We start from the raw sequence: 20,073 nt of genomic DNA on the forward strand, positions 1-20,073 counted from the left end.
ATTGGAAAATTCCATCTATTCAAAAGTTATTAGAGCTCGAAGTAAAGTTAGAGACCTTTTTACTTTTCCGGTGAAACTATCAGACTTATCACAAAATTTTGTGAGGTCTTTTTTGTTGACAATTTTATTCTCTACAAATTATTATCAGTAAAGTTTTTTCAAATTCCGCATTGTTTTCTAGTTACTTTCATTTCAATGTCGAGCTTTTGAAATCGATCAGAACCACTTTTTTCAGAGCTTGAAATTAAAATGAAAACAACTAGAAAACAATGCGGAATTTGAAAAAACTTTACTGATAATAATTTGTAGAGAATAAAATTGTCAACAAAAAAGATCCTATAACATTTTGTGATAAGTCTGATAGTTTCAATTGGGTACCCCCTAAAAAAGGTAAAAAAAAAAATTCTGGATTTTAAAAGAATTTGATTAAGTTAAATTTTTTTGTAAGTAAATTACATGAAGAAAAATTATATTTTACATGATTATTATTGGATACAAAGGAAGAAAAAATTTTTTTTACTAGTTTATCATAAAACAAAAGACATTAATATTCTTCGACTGACAATCGATTTTTGAAAAAGTTTAACAAAAAAAATTCAAAATAATGCTCAATTATATTTACAAAAATGATTTTGGAAAGTTCACAAAACATTGAAAAAATAAAATTATTTTTTATAAAATTTTGGGGGTACCCCGTCTTGCCTACCCTACCCCGTTTTGCCCCTCCCCCCACCCTATAAATCATCCATTGTTTGATTTTCAATGAGTGTGAATGTAGCAGACATCAGACAAATTTAAAACTGTAAATAAATATAATAGAGTTAAGGCTGGGCCGTACGAAACGAATTTTTAAATTTTACTTTTCTTTTAATTTATTAATCAATTGTTATACTAGAAATTTTTATAGCTTCCGAAAAAATGTATAAGACAAACTTTTTCAGAAGGCTTTCATCATTCGAATGGAGTAATTAGAAAAGTAAAATTCGAAAATTCGTTTCTGTTTACCCTTAATAATTTAAAAAATGATATTTATAAAAAATGCGCTCATTGGTTTCAAAATTTTTAACGGCGCATTTTTAAAAATTTTATTTTATTAATTATTTACTCTACTTATTAATAATTTTTAATATGTCCGATGTCTGCTACATTCACACTCAATGATGTTCATTCACCCCAAAGCCTTGCTCATATTTTCAATGCTTACATATATATTGACACCTAATACCGACCTCATTGCTCTATTTTTCACTTTTTAATAGAGTAAAATTGAAGCGAATAAATAAATAAAACCCAAAACTGCGATAGTCTTATAGCGAGACTTGGGCGCAAATGTTGTTAAGCACAACAGTGGGGGAACCTCAATTCAAAAAATTTTTCCCTACAGACCGACCTAGTCTTATAACGAGGCCTGACATATATTAATTTAATTTGTGTTTTATTTTGAATATTTCCCATAATATATTAATTTTTATGATCCTGAAGTTAGCAGACAATTCAAAATTGTTGGATTTTTTTTGAACAATTAAATTCGAAGAAAAAAAAAACTAAAAATATGCACATGGAGAAAATTTAAAAAACTACAGGTGCAATTTTTTCAAATATTTTTTTTCTTCTGGTTTATCGTCTAAAAAAAAATCCAAAAATTATTAGACGTCTGCTAACTTCAGTATCATTAATTTTTTATTTTTCTTTCATTATAAAATTAGTATTAATACAGACATTGTTTGAATTTCCCGCCAAATGAAAGATTGAAAATCGACCGTTGATAAGTTCATGTCTATCGAAATCGGTGTGAACTTAACTTCAAGTCCCATTGCACGTTCTTTTATCGCGAGTAAGGATGGCGGACGCGTGAGTAATTTTATTATTTCTATTAAATCTTAAAACATCCTTTGTTTAAACAATAAATAATTAAACAAAATTATTATATATGGATTAATAAATCTATCAATAATATTTTTCAATAACTAGTTTTGTTAATTTATTGTCCAACAAGTGTTACTTTACTAACAAAATATACCCATTGATGTCAACGTTCTCATTTTGCAAATTAATATTTGAAAAATTTAAAAAAAAAAATTAAACCATCTCTTGAATAATTAAATCTATCATTCAATTAAAAAATTTATTTTAAAAAAAAAATTCAAATTTGTGTAATTATCAATGCCAGTGATAAATAGAATAATAATCACTCGATTAACCTCTAAATCCAATGCGCTAAATCAGAGCTCCAATCAATTTTCTATTTTTCCTTCAACTACTCATGTGATTTAAAAATTTGAAATATTTATTTATTAATTGATTAATTATTGTAATTACAGAAAGAAGAAGGATGTTGTTACCCCAGGAAAAAAATTACCAGTGGTTCCTGAGTCCGTCTTGAAAAGAAGGAAACGCCGTGTACAGGCTAAGGCTGTTCGTGTACAGGCATCTATCAAGGTATTTAAATTTGAATTTTTATTTAATTCATTTCTTGGAACTAGTAATTTTTAATTTATGTTGTTAAAACAACTTATTATTAATGTTATTATTATAGCAACGTGCCGCGCATTATTTGAAGAGGAAACAAATCTTCAAACGTGCTGAACAGTATGTCAAAGAGTACCGAATGAAGGAACGAGATGAAGTAAGAATGAAAAGACAAGCCAAAAACCGTGGAAATTACTACATTCCTGGTGAAGCACGTTTGGCTTTAGTAATTCGTATTCGGGGGTAAGTTGATAATAATTAATTTATTTATTTGTTTCACGCTTTCCGCAAAGATTCATGATCCTGACGATAGCAGACAGTTAGTAATTTTCGGATTTTTTTTTCACCAAATCAATTACAAAAAAACAAAAACTATAAATACGCACATGTAGAAAATTTGAAAACTACAGGTGCAATTTTTTCGAATATTTTTTTTTATGGTTTATTATCAAAAAAGAAATTATTAGACGTCTGCTAACTTCAGTATCATAAAGATTCTATAGTTTCCGTGGCGCCATTCTTGTAGGACTCGATGGAAGACTTTCTAGAGAATAAAATTTTTCGATATCTCGCTGAGTTTTAGAGAAAGATCCGATTTTTTGAAAAAAGTTAGAAATTTATAGATTTTAAAATCTTCAATCTTTTTGGTAGTTTTTTTCGAAAGACAATTTAAAGACGAAAATTTTGAAAAAAGGTCTAAATTAGTTTATTTTTGAAGAAGTTACAAGTATTTGAAAACAAATCATTTCGTCGAGTTCTATAAGAATTCGCGGTCATTTGGCGGCACCACAAAAAGTGTAGACTTCCCCTTTCCGCAATTTACAAAATTTTAAAATGTACATTCGTGTTATCACAGTGCGAATAACAAAAAAAAAGCAATATTAGCAGTCATCCAGTTCAATTATTAGTCTCAGTTTTTACTCTTTTTATTTCCACTTAAATTGACTTCTTTAGGCATTTAGAGACTCAACAAATAAATTTACCGATTTCTAACAGTCAATATACGGAATAAAATGAACTAAATAAATTGAGAACGACAAGTAATATAATGATAAAGTGATCAGTAAATACTATCATTCTAAATAGTAATTTTTTAATTTATGATTAAAACGTGAATAATTACAGAAAAAGTATGAAAATTTATTGTCTATGCAAGAAAAATTACTTTTTGAACTTTAAAAATCGTAACTGATACTTAAAAAATTGACGACACGTATTATAAAATTTATTACTTGGAATGTTAAAATTTCCCATATTGACTTCCGGATTATAATTTCAAACACTAATTTTTAAAGTTTATTTTGTTCCGTGTAACTAATTTAAAAATTATGATTTTGATTACTTATTAGAGTATAAAATTTCTAAGTCTATTTTCATGTTACCGAAGTTAGCCGACGTTTAATAGTTTTTTGATTTTTTTTCAAAACGATAAACTAGAAAAAAAAAATATTTTGAAAAATTGCACTTGTAGTTTTTTTAATTCTCTACATGTGCATATTTTTATTTTTGGTTTTTTTTTCTTTGAATCGAATTGTTGAAAAAATCAAAAAATTGTTAATTTCAGGATCATTTACTATCCCTCAGATTTTTATTAGGCTACGGAACTTGATAATGAAAAATTATTTATTCGTTTGTCCAGAACTAATATAAATATTTATTTTTTTACAGTGTGAACCAAATTGCCCCTAAACCCCGTAAAATCCTCCAATTGTTGAGATTGAAACAGATCAACAACGCTGTATTCATACGATTGAACAAAGCAACAATTAATATGTTGCGTATTGTGGAGCCCTACATCACCTGGGGATACCCCAACTTGAAATCAGTACGTGAATTGATCTACAAACGAGGATTCGCTAAAATCGATCGTCAACGTATCCCAATTACCAGCAACGAAATCATTGAGAAGAAATTGGGTAAATATTTTTTTTTATTTGATATTCATCATGAAAAAAATTAAGAATTAATCTAATAGAATTTTTAATTACAATTTTGGTTTTAATTTTTTTTAGGCCGCTCCGACATTATCTGTGTTGAAGATTTGATTCACGAAATCTTCACAGTTGGCGCCAAATTCAAGTATGCCAGCAACTTCTTGTGGCCATTTAAGGTAAATTATAATACAACAAAGTTTTACTTAATTTATAGTTTTATTAATTAACAATAATTAATTGACATAGGCATGGTGATGAAAATAAAAAATGTTTCATTGCCTCTCACTATGTCATAGAATAATACGAGATTTTCCAAATGTTTTATAGTATAAAATTATATAATCTCGAGAAAATCTTAAACATTTTTTTTTTTTTAAATCATTTACATTTATGAGTGTGAATGCAGCAGACATCAGACAAATATAAAATTATAAATAATTTTTAAAAATGCACTTATTAATTTCAAAATTTTTGAAATGCGCATTTTTTAAAAATTTTATTTTATCAATTATTTACTTGATTTATTAATAATTTTAAATTTGATGTCTGCTATATTCACACTCATTTAAATTTATTATAGTAATTTTAATATATATTTATAATATTCTGTATTTTTTTATAGCTCAACACACCAACTGGAGGATGGCGTAAGAAGACCAACCACTACGTCGAAGGTGGTGACTTTGGTAATCGTGAAGACAAAATTAATGAATTGCTAAGGCGAATGGTTTAAATTTTTAATAAACACATGAAAAATAAACCCATCTTGTTCCTTAATAAAACATGTTTATTTATTTATTTTAAATCACTTGTCCCATTCATATCCTTTTAGTTTTCAAAATTTTTCTCCCATTAAGGAATAACGTCAACCGATTTTCAATTCAATTTAATTCACGGACACTGGAAACTTGAAATAGAGTCTTCAAAGTTTTTTCAAACCAAGGGCATTCTTAGAGTACCCCCCCCCCCCCTTCCCATTTTTTAAAAATATAAAATGACTTTCAACTCCTAATCATATTCAAATTAATTTAATTATGTAAAAAAATGAAAACGTCAATTTTGCTGAGATGGAATTTTTAAAAAATTACAGCTGTATCAATTAAGAGTTACACGAAATTTATTGAATGAATTTAAGCCAACGAAATTTAAAAATTTGAATTTAAAATTTACATTAAGATTTTAGAAAAATTTATTTAACAAATTTCGTTTAACTCCCATTTGATATGAATCCTAAGTAATTTTTTTTTTAATCTGTACCTCAGCGAAATTCTACTTTGTCCTTTTTTTCAATGAATGCTTTAATTTTTTTTTTAATTGATAAAATTTTGATACGCTTACGACAATTAAGTCATTTAAAATTTTTAAAAAGTGGGGGCCACTGTCGGAAAATGGCCTTAACAGAGAGCTAAAAATTTCGTATTTTCAAAAATTCTAATTCGTCAGAGAAAAATTTTTAAAATTCTCATTTACTCTACAAGTGCTACAAAAACAGTCTCGTTTATTTTTCTGAGTGAGAAAGAAGTCCGGTGACATTTAGCTTTAAAAAAATGAAACTCAATTTCCAAATTAATTTTTTTCACACAAAGATTTAAATCATAAAATAAAATTTATTTTATCTAGTTTGAATTTCGGATTTGATAAGTGATAAAAAATTTCTACTTGTGCGCATGAGTAAAAACTACAAAATAACAAATCTATTTAAAATAATAAATTATTAGTTAAAGAAAAAAGACTTAAGATCTTTGCTTATGTAAAATTTAATTTAAAAAGAGTAAAGGTTCATACTTAACGCATGTGCAAAGTAATTGCAGTAATTAAAATAGTCAACATGTCCGCCTTCATTAAAGTATACATTAGTGTTTAAAGCCGTATTCTGTAAAGTCGAACCTCGTGTGTTCGAATCTTATCTACAGTAAATTTAATTTTATATTTTTTTAAATTTATAACAAACTAATTATTGAATACTAATAGATTATTTTTATTAATTAATTGTAAATAAACTGAGGTAAATTTATAAGTATGTAAGATGGTGTAATACACTTTGAAAGTTACAATTATGATATTGTTTTAAACATAACCTATATTTTGAAATAAATGTAAGTAAAGTTATAATTAATTATACATTTATTTATTTAATATTCGGTGTCATTTAATTTTATTTATAAAAAAAAATATATCAATATCTAAAATTATAAAAAATTTTGTTTTTAAACTCAAGTATTTTTACTGTTTTTAAATTTTCTGTTTACAATTTCGAAGGTTTCAAGATCGAATCCACGTAAAACCCGGAAATTGACATGATTCTAAAGTTGATAGACAATTAACAATTTTCGGATTTTTTTTTTTCAATAAATAAATTACAAAAAATTAAAAAATTAAAATATGCACATGTAGAAAATTTAAAAAACTACTGGTGCAATTTTTTGAAATATTTTTTTTTATAGTTTATCATTTTAAAAAAAAATCCAAAAATTATTAGACGTCGGCTGACCAGTATCATAAATTGTCAGACAATAAAAAATTTCGGTTTTTTTTTTCAACAAATCAATTACAAAAAAAATAAAAAATAAAAATATGCACATGTAGAAAATTTAAAAAACTACTGGTGCAATTTTTTCAAATATTTTTTTTTTATGTTTTATCGTTTAAAAAAAAACTCAAAAATTATTAGACGTCTGCTAACTTCAGTATCAATAAATAATAAAAAAATGCACATGTCGGAAATTTCATAAACTATACGTGCAATTTTTCAAAATATTTTTTTTAATATTTATTTTTTGTTAAAAAAAATCAAAAATTTTTAAATGTCTGCTAACTTTGTTGTCATTTTTTTTATAGTTTATCGTTTTTTAAAATAATCAAAAAATTATTAGATGTCGACGAGCTTCAGTATCATATCCACATTTATAGTATTTCAATTTTTAATTTTTTTATAAGATAGTGACAGCAGTAGATATCCAAAAATTTTATTATTTTTAATTAAACAAATTTAATATTAACATAAAAAAAATTTGAAAATAAACATAAAAGATTTTTAAAAAATTCATGCGTTTAATTATAAATTTTTTTATATTTTATATGAAAAAAAATTGGAACGTCTGCTATCTCGGTATCATTTTTTCTCTCACAAATAATTACATAATCTAAGAAATATATGAGTTTTTAAAAATTAAATTTATGTATAAAATAATTAATTAAATATTTTTTGTTAACAGGAATGAAAGTTACAGATAAAAAAAACTAAAATGTCTGATGAAATAAAAAATTCAAATGAACCTGAAGAAAATTCACCGAATAAAAATAAAAATGACGGTACAGCAACGGGAAAACGTGTGTTCATATTAACATCTGAAATGGTAAAACAATTGGGACTTGATGAGAAAATAAAAATATTCAAAGACAAAATAAAAGTAGATAATAGTATTATGCCGGTGTCAGCAGTGCAAGTTGATAAAGAAAAAAAAGAATTAATAATCCGCGATTCACAAAATGTACAAGTCGATTCAAATTTAAAAACTAATCTATCGACAACAAATGGAGAAGCTTCAAATACCAAGGAAGTGGCTGAAGAAAAATCAGAAACATTATCATTGAATTCGGAAAATGAAAAACAAACGGAAGCAGAAAATAAAAGCGTAAGTAAAAAATCTGTTCCGATAATTGCTCATCATGTTGAGACACTCGCGAAGCCTTTAATCCTTCGGAGAAGTCCTACTAAAAATGGTATCGTTGTAATGAAATCTCCAGTTGTTGGGAATGATCAAAGTATTTCGCTGCCAAATAAATTTAAAATTATTGGAGATCTTAAAGCAGTTGCTGCTAAACCATCGGCAGTAAGAAAACCTACAGGATTAGTTCCCAGGAAATTAGTAAAACATCCAAATGCGGGTACTGCTGCTGCAAAGAGAGCAAAAGTTAATGCTGGTGCAGCAAAACAGCCTGACAATAGTGAGGACGATGTAATTTTTGTTGATGCGATAAAAAATAAATCACTTGGTAGCAAAGAAAAATCTCAGCGAGGATTCAAAAGACCTGTTTTGACTTACAGTAGACGGAAACAAAATGAAACCAGAGCATCGAATGTAAATTCAAAGCAAACGTTTCCATCAAAAGTAATAAAGTTGTCTACAATAAATTCAAATGCGTCGCGTGATGATGTTATCAATAGTCAAGATTTATGTCAATCTACTGAAGAGTTGAACGAAATTTTACAGACAGTTCAAGTTGAAATTGAAGAAGTTACTGGGGATAAATCAACATCTGATAAGGAATTGGATTCGTCAAATAAGACGGAGTCCGCAAAAAGTAAACGTAAAAAAAAGGAAAAAAAACCTAAAAAAAAAACTAGTCAGAAAGTTATTAAAATTCTTGATGATTCTGATTTAATGATGCCGAGAAAACGCGGTCGGCCACGAAAATATTTTTTAAAAACGATACCGACTCCGATGCTTTTACCCATAAAATCTGAATTTGATGATGAACCGGAAATAAATTATTTGAATAAAAGATCGGATAATTCAAATTCAAATAAAGAATTAGAAAATTCAAATTTGAATAACGAATTAGAAAGTTCTAATTTTAATGAAGAAGCAGAAACTTCTCATTCAAATCAAAACTCAGAAGTTCAAAACTTAAATAAAGAATTAGAAAGTTCTAATTTGAATGCAGAAGTAGAAACTTCTGATTTAAATGCAGGATTGGAAGTTTGTAATTTAAATAAAAATTTGAATAAAGAATTAGAAAGTTCTAATTTGAATGAAGTAGAATCTTGTCATTTAAATAAAGAATTGGAAGTTTGTAATTTGAATCAAAACTCAGAATCTCAAAATTTGAATAAAGAATTGGAAAATTCTAATTTGCATAAAGAAATAGAATCTTGTCAGTTCAATAAAGAATCGGAAGTCTGTAATTTGAATCAAAACTCAGAAATTCAAAATTTGAATAAAGATTTGGAAACTTATAATTTAAACGAAGTAGAAATTTTAAATTTGAATAAAGAATCAGCTTCTAATGATAGTAAAGTTGCTGCGAGTGTGGAAAATTTTGAAAGTGTTTACATTAAAGATTGCAAAAAAACAGAAGAAAATTATGAAGAAGCAACAAATTATAATGAAGAAGTGGAAACTCCTGTTGATATTCCTGTTGTTCCTAGACGTCGCGGGCGGCCGAGGAAATCAACGACTAGTTCGCCAGCTGTGAGTAAAAAGAAGACAGTTTCAAATGACGACCAAAACTCGAATAATAAGAAGACAGTACCAAATGACGACCATGATTCGAATAAAAGGAAGAGAGTATCAAATGACGACCAGGGTTCCAATAAAAGAACGAGATTATCAAATGACCATGATGAAGAAAAAAATAATAATGATGACGATGACGAAGATGACGATTATGAAGAAAATGACAATTCAGCAAAACCTAGAAAACGTAAAAGTAGAAGAGGTAAGAAAACCGGGTGGTATATTGAGCCGGATAATGATAATGAAGCAACGAAAACTAGTAAGAAAGGAAAAGTGAACAAAGATGAAGAAATCCAATGCGCTAAATGTGACGAAAAAATGTTGAGATCAAAATGGTCTGTTCACAATTTATCAAAGCACAATAATACCGGATGGTTACAGGGTTCCCGCGATCCCGATTATGAGAATAATGAAAAATTATGGAGAAGTGTACTGACAATTGCTATCAAGAAGAAAAAGGGATCACTGATTTGTGAAAAATGTGAAGCAACAAAACGCAGTGTCATTGGTTTTATTTCTCACTATAAATTTTGTGGTAAATCACAAGAGGAACGAGACGCAATGATGTGGGTCTGTCCACTATGCAAAGGCATATTTATGCCGTCATCCCAAGACTTTCATGAACGTGTGCATCGCGAAGAGCAACGTCTAGCATCAATGGTCATTGACGTACCCGATGAGGATGACAGTAAAAAGAGACGTCGAGCCGCTGAAAAAGCGACGACTAAAATTTTAGAGTTTACTAAAATCGTTAAAGATGAGCCGCTACCGCCGAAAAAAAGTAAGAAAGTAAAATTAAAAATAACAGATTATATTGTAAAGCCACCGACTTCTAAACGAGTACCGAATGTCTGGAAAGGCGCTTGGTCTAAAGACATAGCAGCTAATAGACAAGCCAAGTGTCGTAATCTCGGTTGTGAATTCGCTACCAATGACATAAATGAAATATGTAAACACTACAGTCTGTGTAATTTTATACCTCAAACAGAATTTGTCTGTAAAATTTGTAAATTTTTTTCAAAATCTCAAGACGATGTTGCCAATCATGTGAGATCAGAACATTCGGACAAAATAAACTCTGGGGAAGACTCGGATTTTAATATCAATGAACTCAGCGATGGAAGTAACGACAGTGATAATAATGAAGACGTCGGTGCTGGCGAGGAAGGTGATAATAATAAACGCAGTAATAAAAACAGACGTAAATTAAAACAGTTTGACAAACAAATAACTTCTAATACGCGAGCTAAATTTTTGAGAAAAAATGAATCTTATCCAATTACTGCAGCAAATATAACTTACGTTCCATCGCTTAAATGGACAATGACATTTGAGTTACGTAACTATGAATTAAAATTATTTGAAAATTTACTACCCAATTCATTTAATTTATTAAAAAATTCCCAAGCTCAAGATTATCTTCCGGAATTAAAATTATCTATGCGGACAAAACAGATGAAAAATGTCTCTCAGGATTTTGAATTCGTCAGGATAAAAATAATAAAAGAGGAAAATTTAACGGAGGAAGAAAAAAGAGATAAGGGATGGAAAAGTTGGAAACAATTTGAGTCGTCGATTGTCAATAACGTGCCGATGTTTTTTGTTGGTGGTCCAGTTTGGTCAATGGCATGGTTACCAATCCCTGCGCCCATGTTTTCCCATCAAGCCGACCAATATCTCGCAGTCAGTACTCACCCGACCATGGAAAGTAAATACAAAATAAATAATTCTTATAAATTTAAAAACATTATACAGATATGGAACTTGGGACATCTAGATCATATTCTATCAGTTCCTCCGATTCCGAAGCTTTCTTACGTAATTGCTCATAACAATGGTACGATTTGGTGTATGGAGTGGTGTCCATCCGGAGCTTATCATCACAACATACTAAAAAATGATGATCTATTTGAAGGATCATTGAAAAGAATGGGACTTCTCGCCACCGCATCATCAGATGGCAGAGTTCATATTTATTCTCTTCCATTTCCCGAGGAACTAAAGTTTGAAAAAACTGACGACAATGATTTGCCAGTATATCAAACAGACCCAGTAATTATTTTACATGTTAATAAAATAATTGCTGAGGACAACAAAGATAATTGGCAATGCACGAGTTTAAGTTGGAATAAATTACACGGCCATGATACAGTAGCAGCTGGATTTTCAAATGGGTACGTTGCTATTTGGGATCTACTGAGTAAATCGTCATTACTGGTGATGAAAAATGAAAATACCATTAGTATAAATGCTTTTCAACATTTTTACGGCCATGGACATGCGGTGACTTATGTCGGAATTGTTCCAGTAAGTGGGAAAAACTATTTAGCAACATCTAGCTTGGATAGATGTTCAAAAGTCTGGGATTTAGAAGATCCCCACTGTCCTATTGATAATGTCAAGAAAGGCGCTGGTACCAATGGCGCTTGGATGACACATTGGCCGAATATTTACACTTCTTATGATGATGCTCTTGGTCTAGGTCATACTGTTTCGTATTTGATGGGAGTTAGAGACCCTCCTTCATCGATATTTCCATTGTTGCCTTGTAATTCAACGACTTATGGATTGGCGGTGTCTGACTACGCAAATGGTATCTGTCATGGTACAGTAGCTGGAGACATAGCTGCCATTTTTCCATTTCAAATGCTGTATATTAAAGAAATAGATAAACTTACTAAAAAACGATGGCTGGTTTCCAGTGTTGAAGTTGTTGATTTTGGTGAGCCGACAGATACTGAAAATAGTTCGGATCAAAATTTAAAAGACAGTAATGAGCAATCAAATGGTTATCAATATATGCCTGAAAGCTATGACGCTTGTAAAGATAGATTTGGAATTGTTTTTCATGATGATTTAAATGTAAGAATTAAAATTTTTTTATTCTATCTGATAATTTATATTTTAAATATTAATGTGTCATTTATTATTTTTTTTTAGAATTGGAAAAGTAATTTATTTAAAAAATCTAACAGACGTAATCCGGTGAACTGCGAAACCATGAAGTCTATTCCTATTGAACAATATCAATTTACATCAGTTAATAGGGTAAGCATAATTTGAATGATAAATAAAAAATAATATGGTTCTGTCAAATGATCCCGAAGCTCATCAATTTTAACCCTTCTGATTTTCATAAATGGATTAAATTAATGAAAAGAAAATTATTTACTCATTTAAAATTTAAATTAAAAGGCATCTGGTAAAATTTTTAAAAAAATATTTTATTTACGTAATTACTTAAATCACTATATCACGTGAATGAAAAACTTGAGAGACTTAACTTACGAGACCTTTTTTTGTAGAGAATCAACTTTCTTAAGAATCGTTATTTGCATTTTTACTGTAAATTTAGTTATTTAGTCAATATCAACTAAAAATCCGCATTGTTATTGAAAAAATTATTTTCAAAACTAATACAGAAAGAGCAATTTGAGCCTGAGTAAAATTACTAAGGATACTTTTGAAGAGTATTGAATTACCTACAAAATGCCGCGAACGGTGATCCAATAACTTGAAACCTGCTGAGTTATAGAGAATTGAAAAAAAAAATCCTAACTTGCCCATGTATTTTAAATGGGAAAACTTCAAAATCAAATATAAAGTATTTAAAATTAAAATTGAGGGCTGAAACTTGCAGGGAATTTTTTTTTCAATGTCTATTAGGGTGGGCCGAAAATCCGCTTTATTTTAATTTTCATTAGTAATACCAAAAATATTTTGCCTCGTACAAAAAAAAAATTTTTGGAAATCAAAAAAAATTTTAGGTCGATATCTTAGGCTTGCCAAATCCCGCTAAAGTCAGAAGTTGTTTAAAATTTTTTTTCCAACACATTTTGATCGGAAATTTAATTCTCTACAAAAAAGGTCTTATAATAAAATTACGCAAAGTTGATAGTTACTCAGATAATTGCAATTTTGCTCTAAAAAATGAAATTTTTCAAGATACACTGGTCACAGAAATTAAGGGATAGAAAAAAAATCCGAAATTTTTAGGTGATTTTCAACATGCTGTAACTCGGTGAAAAATGGTCGTATAAGAAAATTAAAAAAAGCAAATTGTAGCCTCGAGTTTCTAGTTTTCAGATCTGGACCTCAAAATTTTTTATCATGTACGGTTCCGGAGTAATCATAAGAAAACCAACGAAAAAAAAATTTTCAAAATTTTTGCTGGTCTTTCAATACCTCTATGGGCGACAATAAATTTTTTTGAATAATCCGACTGTCTGACTTTTCTCGGAAATTTTATGCCCTTTAATTTGGTGGCCTTAAAAAGTCTCTACGACGATTTGGCGCCGAGTTATCATTGATCAAAGCAAAAAAGTCCATTTTGGCTTTGATAATCAATAACTCCGGATGTATTGGTCGTACAGAGAATGGAAGCAGGGTTTTGAAAACTGGAAAACATTCTCTATAAGGCAAAATTAGTAGCATTTGATAGAAAAATTTTTTTTAAAGCGATATTGTTTAGTTAAACATGCTTTTTTTAATTTTTTTATACGACCATTTTTCACCGAGTTACAGCATGTTGAAAATCACCTAAAAATTTCGGATTTTTTTTCTATCCCTTAATTTCTGTGACCAGTGTATTATTACTTTTTCAGGGTAAAAAATAAATCTTATCATAAAAATTTCGTAGGAAATTCAATTTTCTACAAAACAGACCTAATAAAAATTTATTCAAAGTTGATAGTTACAAAGATAACAGCAATTATTGGTGAAAACCACCAAATAACGAGAAATGTGACTATCTAAACATAAAACTGCCAGTTTCTGAATAACTATAAATTTCAAGTTTTTACCAGAAGACCAATTTTGTAAGAAATTTGATTTTTCATGAAATTTATATGATAAAATTCATATTTTACCCTGAAAAAGTGATAATATCCTGAAAATTTATATTTTTTAGAACAAAATTGCAATTATCTCAGTAACTATCAACTTTGCGTAATTTTATTATAGGACCTTTTTTGTAGAGAATTAAATTTCCGATCAAAATAAGTTGGAAAAAAATTTTTAAACAACTTCTAACTTTAACGGTATTTGGCGAGCCTAAGATATCGACCTAAAATTTTTTTTGTTTTCCGAAACATTTTTTTTTTTGTACAAAGAAAAATATTTTTGGTATTAATAATGAAAATTCAAAAAAAGCGTATTTTCAGTCCACCCTAATGTCTATAACAATATTTTCAAGTGGGAGTTCAACAAAAAAATCTGAAAACCGCCTGACCTTGCGGGCCAGCCCCTAAACTTCCCGCTGTTTTCGAGCTCAAGGAGTTCGTAAACATTATTACTTGTAAATTTTTGAGCTATTCGAGCTCAAAAATTTGTTAGGCCGGTAAAACATACCTTCACCGAAAAATTATAATTTTTGTCCGACGATATATTTGGAACGAATGAACCGATTTGAACGTTCTTAGTGGCAATCGAAAGGGCTAACAAGACTTAAAACTGAATACATTTTGAGGCGAATCGGGCAAGTGGTTTATAAGTTATACGCAAAAAACCAAAAACAACAAAAATTTTTAGTTTTTATTCTTCGTATAACTCGTAAACTACATGACCGATCTACCCCAAAACCTAATCAATTTTAAGTTTTGATGAGCCCTGTCGATTGCCACCAAGTACGTTCAAATCGGTTCATTCGTTCCAAAGATATCGTCGGACAAAAAAAGTTCACACACACACACACACACACACATAAACACGGACGTCCACCCGGGAATAGTCAGAATAGTTTCCTAGGACCTCAAAACGTCGACATCTGATGAAAACTCGATTTTCGAAAATCGGACTGAAATCAATAACTTCCTTTTTTTGTAAATTTGCAATTTTCTTAGCGGGAAGTTTAAAATAGTCATTCTAAACGGAACGCTCTAATAATTATATTTATAAATCGATTGCCGTGGAATAAGACGGGCATTATGACAAATCGCTCCAAAATCTCTCTATGCCCAGACAAATCTGTATCATTTCTCCACTTAAAACACGTCTATCGTAAAATAAAACTTTGAACTAATTACTTCAAATCATCTCTATCCAGAACAATTCTCTTCAAGCGCAAACTTAACTCCGAAACTTTATTATTTAATACCAAGACTATCCAAAATAACACCGTCATTATTGACTCAGCTAAAAAATCATCGGTAACTGAAAAAACACGTGAATTTCCATGTTAATTAACATGTTTTCTCAGTTACCGATGGTTTTCTAGTTAAATTAATAATGAATAGTTTTATTTCGGATAGTCTTGTCATTGATTAGAGTATTCGGAGTAAAGCTTGAGCTTGAAGAAATTTGTACTGAAAATCAATGTTTAATTTTAATGCTTCACAAAATGAATTATAATTTTAATTGAAATTGAAGAAACTATGAAATACTATTCGCTACTAAGGCGCGAAATTTCAAAAGGTTTGAATATATATTTTATCGCATGGTAATCATTTTTCAAATCATTCAAACGTTTTGAGTTTTTTTATGTTATAAGAATTTGAAGAAGTTCTTTTTTTTTATTTGAATCACAAAAAATAGCTTTAGAATGAGTATAGAAAGAAGTTGGGTGATTTTTAAAAATTCATGTACTTGAAGATCGTAACGTTTTTCGTGGAAAGAAAATAAAAAAGCAAAATTACACGTATTTTTTTCATTTTCGTTGCGTGAAAAACGCTTCGATTTTTAGATATATAAAAATTCCACAGAGTCAAATAAAACTTAAAAAAACCCACTTTACCCCTTTCTACAGTTCAATCTTTCACCTTTCATGTTCATTTAGATATTGCTTCATTGATATAGGATTATTTTCACGTTTTGTAATAAAAAAATTTTTTTTTATACGCCCTTTTGGCTTTAAGACATAATTTCCTTCAAGTCAACAGGGCGGATGTCTTGAGATACGCCCTTTTGGTGTTAGTAATTCAAAAAATTTTTTGTTATTAATCTTGAAGTTTTAAACGATTTTGAGTTGAATGGCAAAGAAAAATTTTTTTACAGCCCTTTTGGCACAAAACCCTAACTGCTGTAGTACACCCTTTTGACATTTCGCACGCATTATAGTTCCCGGGTGTCATAAAGGGAAGGCATCAGTTGCCTACAATTTTTTTGCCGATTGTATCAAATGCCTACAATATTTTTTCGTACATAATAAAATGCATACTGCTCAGTTGCCTACCAAACTTTATTGCCTACAGTTCTATTGCCTACAAAAATATTTTATGATGTCCAATTGATTACTATTCAACTGTGTACCCATCAGAGAAATACCTGATTAATAGGGTGCTTCGTTTGAACCGACTATTTTTTTTTTTTTTTTTCAATCCCATCCCGAAATTTTGTTGGAAGTACTCCAAAAAAAATTCCCTGAGAGTTTGAGCCCTTAAAATTAATATTAAGTACTCGAACACAACGTGTGAAGATTTTTCATTTAAAATACACGTAAACTGTGGTTTTTATTTTTTAAACTTCTATAATTCCGCGGCATTTTATGATATCATCTCGCCCAAAGTCGGGATTTTCTCAGAATTGAATGTACTACAAAAGTGCCCAGTGTCGCGAAGTCGTAACTCATACGGATGGGGTAGTACGGACCGCTAAACCGAACTCTTTCATAGAATTCTTGTTTTTTTCTTATTATCTCATAAGCATAACAAGACCCACAGAAAAATTGTGAAGAATGATTTTATAGGAAATTTATTTTCCTACAAAAAAGGTCCTTAGCACCGAATTACTCAGATTGATATTTTCTGAGATATTAATTATTGAAGTTTAAGTAGCATTGAATTCCCATAAAATGTCAAATCAAATCTTAGAAAATATTGATTTTTTATTTGACGAATATCTCAGAAAATATCAATCTGAGTGATTCGGTGCTAAGGACCTTTTTTGTAGGAAATTGAATTTCCTATAAAATTGTAATTTACATTTTTTCTGTAGGTCTTGTTGTTTATGAGATAATGAGAGAAAAAACAAGAATTCTATGAAAAAATTCAGTTTAGCGGTCCGTACTACCCCACCCGTATGAGTTACGACTTCGCGACAACGGACACTTTTGTAGTACATTCAATTCTGAGAAAATCCTGACTTTGGGCGAGATGATATCATAAAATGCCGCGGAATTATAGAAGTTTAAAAAATAAAAACCCAAGTTTACGTGTATTTTAAATGGGAAATCTTCACGCGCTGTGGTCGAGTACTTAATATTAATATTAAGGGCTCAAACTCTCAGGAAATTTTTTTTGGAGTACATCCAACAAAATTTCGGGATGGAAGCGAAAAGAAAAAAATAGTCGTTTCAAACGAAGCACCCTACTGATTAATGTAGAGAAGCTTCTGATTTATTTGCTAAGAAAATCAAGTACTTATTGATGAGAAATGATAAATGTTCAGGACCGATCATTTAAAAAAAAAAAAAAAAAAAAACTCAAATGATCTGAAAAATATCAGAACCACGGTAGTTTCCACAATAATAACTGGGAACTTCATTAAGTTTTCTATCAGATAGTAGTGACTTAATCATGTCATTCCTTACATTGGCTGTGAGATTCAACCCAGTATCTTATGATGGACCGAACAAGTTACACTATTTTAAAAGTTTCACATAGATAGTTAATATCTCAAGCATTAACTTATTTTAATATATATATTTGAATGCTTTTTTTTCTTAATTTCGAAGATGAACATATAAATAAATATATTTTCAATCATTAACAATGTTAATTAATTTTTAATCTGATAGAAAACTTAACGAAGTTCCCAGTTATTATTGTGGAAACTACCGGGTTCTGATATTTTTCAGATCATCTGAGTTTTTTTTTTTTTAAATGATAGGTCCTGAACATTTATCATTTCTCATCAATAAGTACTTGATTTTCTTAGCAAATAAATCAAAAGCTTCTCTACATTAATCAGGTATTTCTCTGATGGGTACACAGTTGAATAGTAATCAATTGGACATCATAAAATATTTTTTTGGTAGGTAATAGAACAGTCTGCAATAAATTTTGTATGCAATTAGAATATATATTTTTTATTTTTGTAGGCAATAGAACTGTAGGCAATAAAGTTTGGTAGGCAACTGAGCAGTATGCATTTATTATGTACGAAAAAAAATTGTAGGCAACTGATGCCTTCCCGTCATAAGGACGTATAAATTATCTACGTCTTTGCAATTATTTTTTTTAATAATGGCAAATAATTTATTAAAATAAGATAAAATAATTTAAGTAAAGTACTTTAGTTTAAATTATAATAAAATTTTTTTACCATTCACAGCTCGCTTGGAATCCGAATTCTTGGAGTTATTTGTGGATTGCAGCTGGTTATCAAAATGGATTAATAAGAATTCTTAATTTAAAATCCATGTCTGTTGACAATGCTGTGATGAAACATTTACCAGGTCATGCTGATTCAATGATGCATAAATATGATAACGATGAAAGCACGAGTGTAACGTGACAAATTGTACATTATTAATTACGTTTAATTTTAGTGACTAAAAAAATAATTTTTGTTTAATTGTTTTTTTATAAACGTTAGTCTTAAAGCATAATATATTTTGACACAGTTCTCTGAGAGCTGTTACCATAAGAATAAAAATTTTTAAATTTATATAGCTGTACATTTCTTACAGCCAACTAAGTTTTGTATTTAATTGTTTCAAATTTTATTATTTATTTTTTAATAAACAAATTATTGAAATTTTTTTTTTTTTATTATAGAAATGTAGAGTTAAGATGTATCTTGATAATAATCTATTGTTAGTGTTACTCGTTTTGTAAAAAATATATTTAAAAAGTATTTAAATAATAAAATATTAAGTAATTTTTTCATCATTTAAATTAAAAAAAAAAAAAAATTTATTAATTATTCAAGCTTCGATATATGTGGGAGTAATTATTAGTTTATTGATAATTCTGGAATAAAAATCTGTACAAAGAAAAATTTCAAATATTATTAATATCAATAAACTTTTGATAATTATTTATTCTGTTGTATAAGTAAATTAATGTCAATAATTACACAGATATATGAATATACATTAGGCTGTGTCAGAATTTTTTTTTAAATTAAATACACCTCAAAAGTTACTTTAATAAAAGAAAAATCCTCCTAAAATTTCATCATCCAAAAGTTAGCAGACAATTTAAAATTGTCGGTTTTTTTTTTCAACAAAAAAATTACAAAAAAAAAAAACTAAAAAATACACATGTAGAAAATTTAAAAAACTACAGATGTCATTTTTTTTATAAGTTATTATTTTGAAAAATGATCCAAAAATTATTAGACGTCGGCTAACTTTAGTGTCGTTAAAATTCCTCGTACCTCAAAAATTGAGCTGACAGATGGGGAGGGGGTTCTTTCCTATTAAAAATACATTGAAAAAAATTTGTATTTCGATTTTTGGATTCTGAGATCTTGTAGGAAATTAAATTCTC

At 28.8% G+C, this 20,073-nt stretch overlaps 2 protein-coding genes across 2 annotated transcripts; both read left to right on the forward strand.

Moving 5' to 3' along the window:
* Nucleotides 1-1,709: 1,709 nt before the first annotated feature.
* Nucleotides 1,710-5,185, forward strand: LOC130675934 (60S ribosomal protein L7). The gene is made up of 6 exons (XM_057481844.1): nucleotides 1,710-1,851; nucleotides 2,322-2,439; nucleotides 2,537-2,712; nucleotides 4,138-4,385; nucleotides 4,482-4,579; nucleotides 5,026-5,185. The coding sequence occupies exons 1-6, from the start codon at nucleotides 1,841-1,843 to the stop codon at nucleotides 5,134-5,136; spliced, it is 762 nt and encodes a 253-aa protein (XP_057337827.1). The 5' UTR covers nucleotides 1,710-1,840; the 3' UTR covers nucleotides 5,137-5,185.
* A 913-nt stretch (nucleotides 5,186-6,098) lies between these two features.
* On the forward strand, nucleotides 6,099-19,358 carry LOC130675891 (uncharacterized). Its single transcript, XM_057481787.1, has 4 exons — nucleotides 6,099-6,499; nucleotides 7,619-12,505; nucleotides 12,584-12,691; nucleotides 18,911-19,358. Exons 2-4 carry the CDS (start codon nucleotides 7,649-7,651, stop codon nucleotides 19,091-19,093), a joined length of 5,148 nt encoding a protein of 1,715 aa, XP_057337770.1. The 5' UTR covers nucleotides 6,099-6,499; nucleotides 7,619-7,648; the 3' UTR covers nucleotides 19,094-19,358.
* The last annotated feature ends 715 nt before the right edge of the window (nucleotides 19,359-20,073 follow it).

This window comes from Microplitis mediator, chromosome 10, assembly GCF_029852145.1.
Source record: "Microplitis mediator isolate UGA2020A chromosome 10, iyMicMedi2.1, whole genome shotgun sequence".
Classification (NCBI taxonomy): Eukaryota; Metazoa; Arthropoda; class Insecta; order Hymenoptera; family Braconidae; genus Microplitis; species Microplitis mediator.

What these genes read in the sequence shown, in the direction of transcription:
- LOC130675934 (XM_057481844.1), top strand. An exon ending in TTAGTAATTCGTATTCGGGG is followed by an intron (nt 2,713 to 4,137) that starts GTAAGTTGATAA and finishes ATTTTTTTACAG; the next exon opens with TGTGAACCAAATTGCCCCTA. An exon ending in ACTTCTTGTGGCCATTTAAG is followed by an intron (nt 4,580 to 5,025) that starts GTAAATTATAAT and finishes ATTTTTTTATAG; the next exon opens with CTCAACACACCAACTGGAGG.
- LOC130675891 (XM_057481787.1), top strand. Translation starts at nt 7,649, where the DNA reads ATGTCTGATGAAATAAAAAATTCAAATGAACCTGAAGAAAATTCACCG. An exon ending in TTTTTCATGATGATTTAAAT is followed by an intron (nt 12,506 to 12,583) that starts GTAAGAATTAAA and finishes ATTTTTTTTTAG; the next exon opens with AATTGGAAAAGTAATTTATT. An exon ending in AATTTACATCAGTTAATAGG is followed by an intron (nt 12,692 to 18,910) that starts GTAAGCATAATT and finishes TACCATTCACAG; the next exon opens with CTCGCTTGGAATCCGAATTC.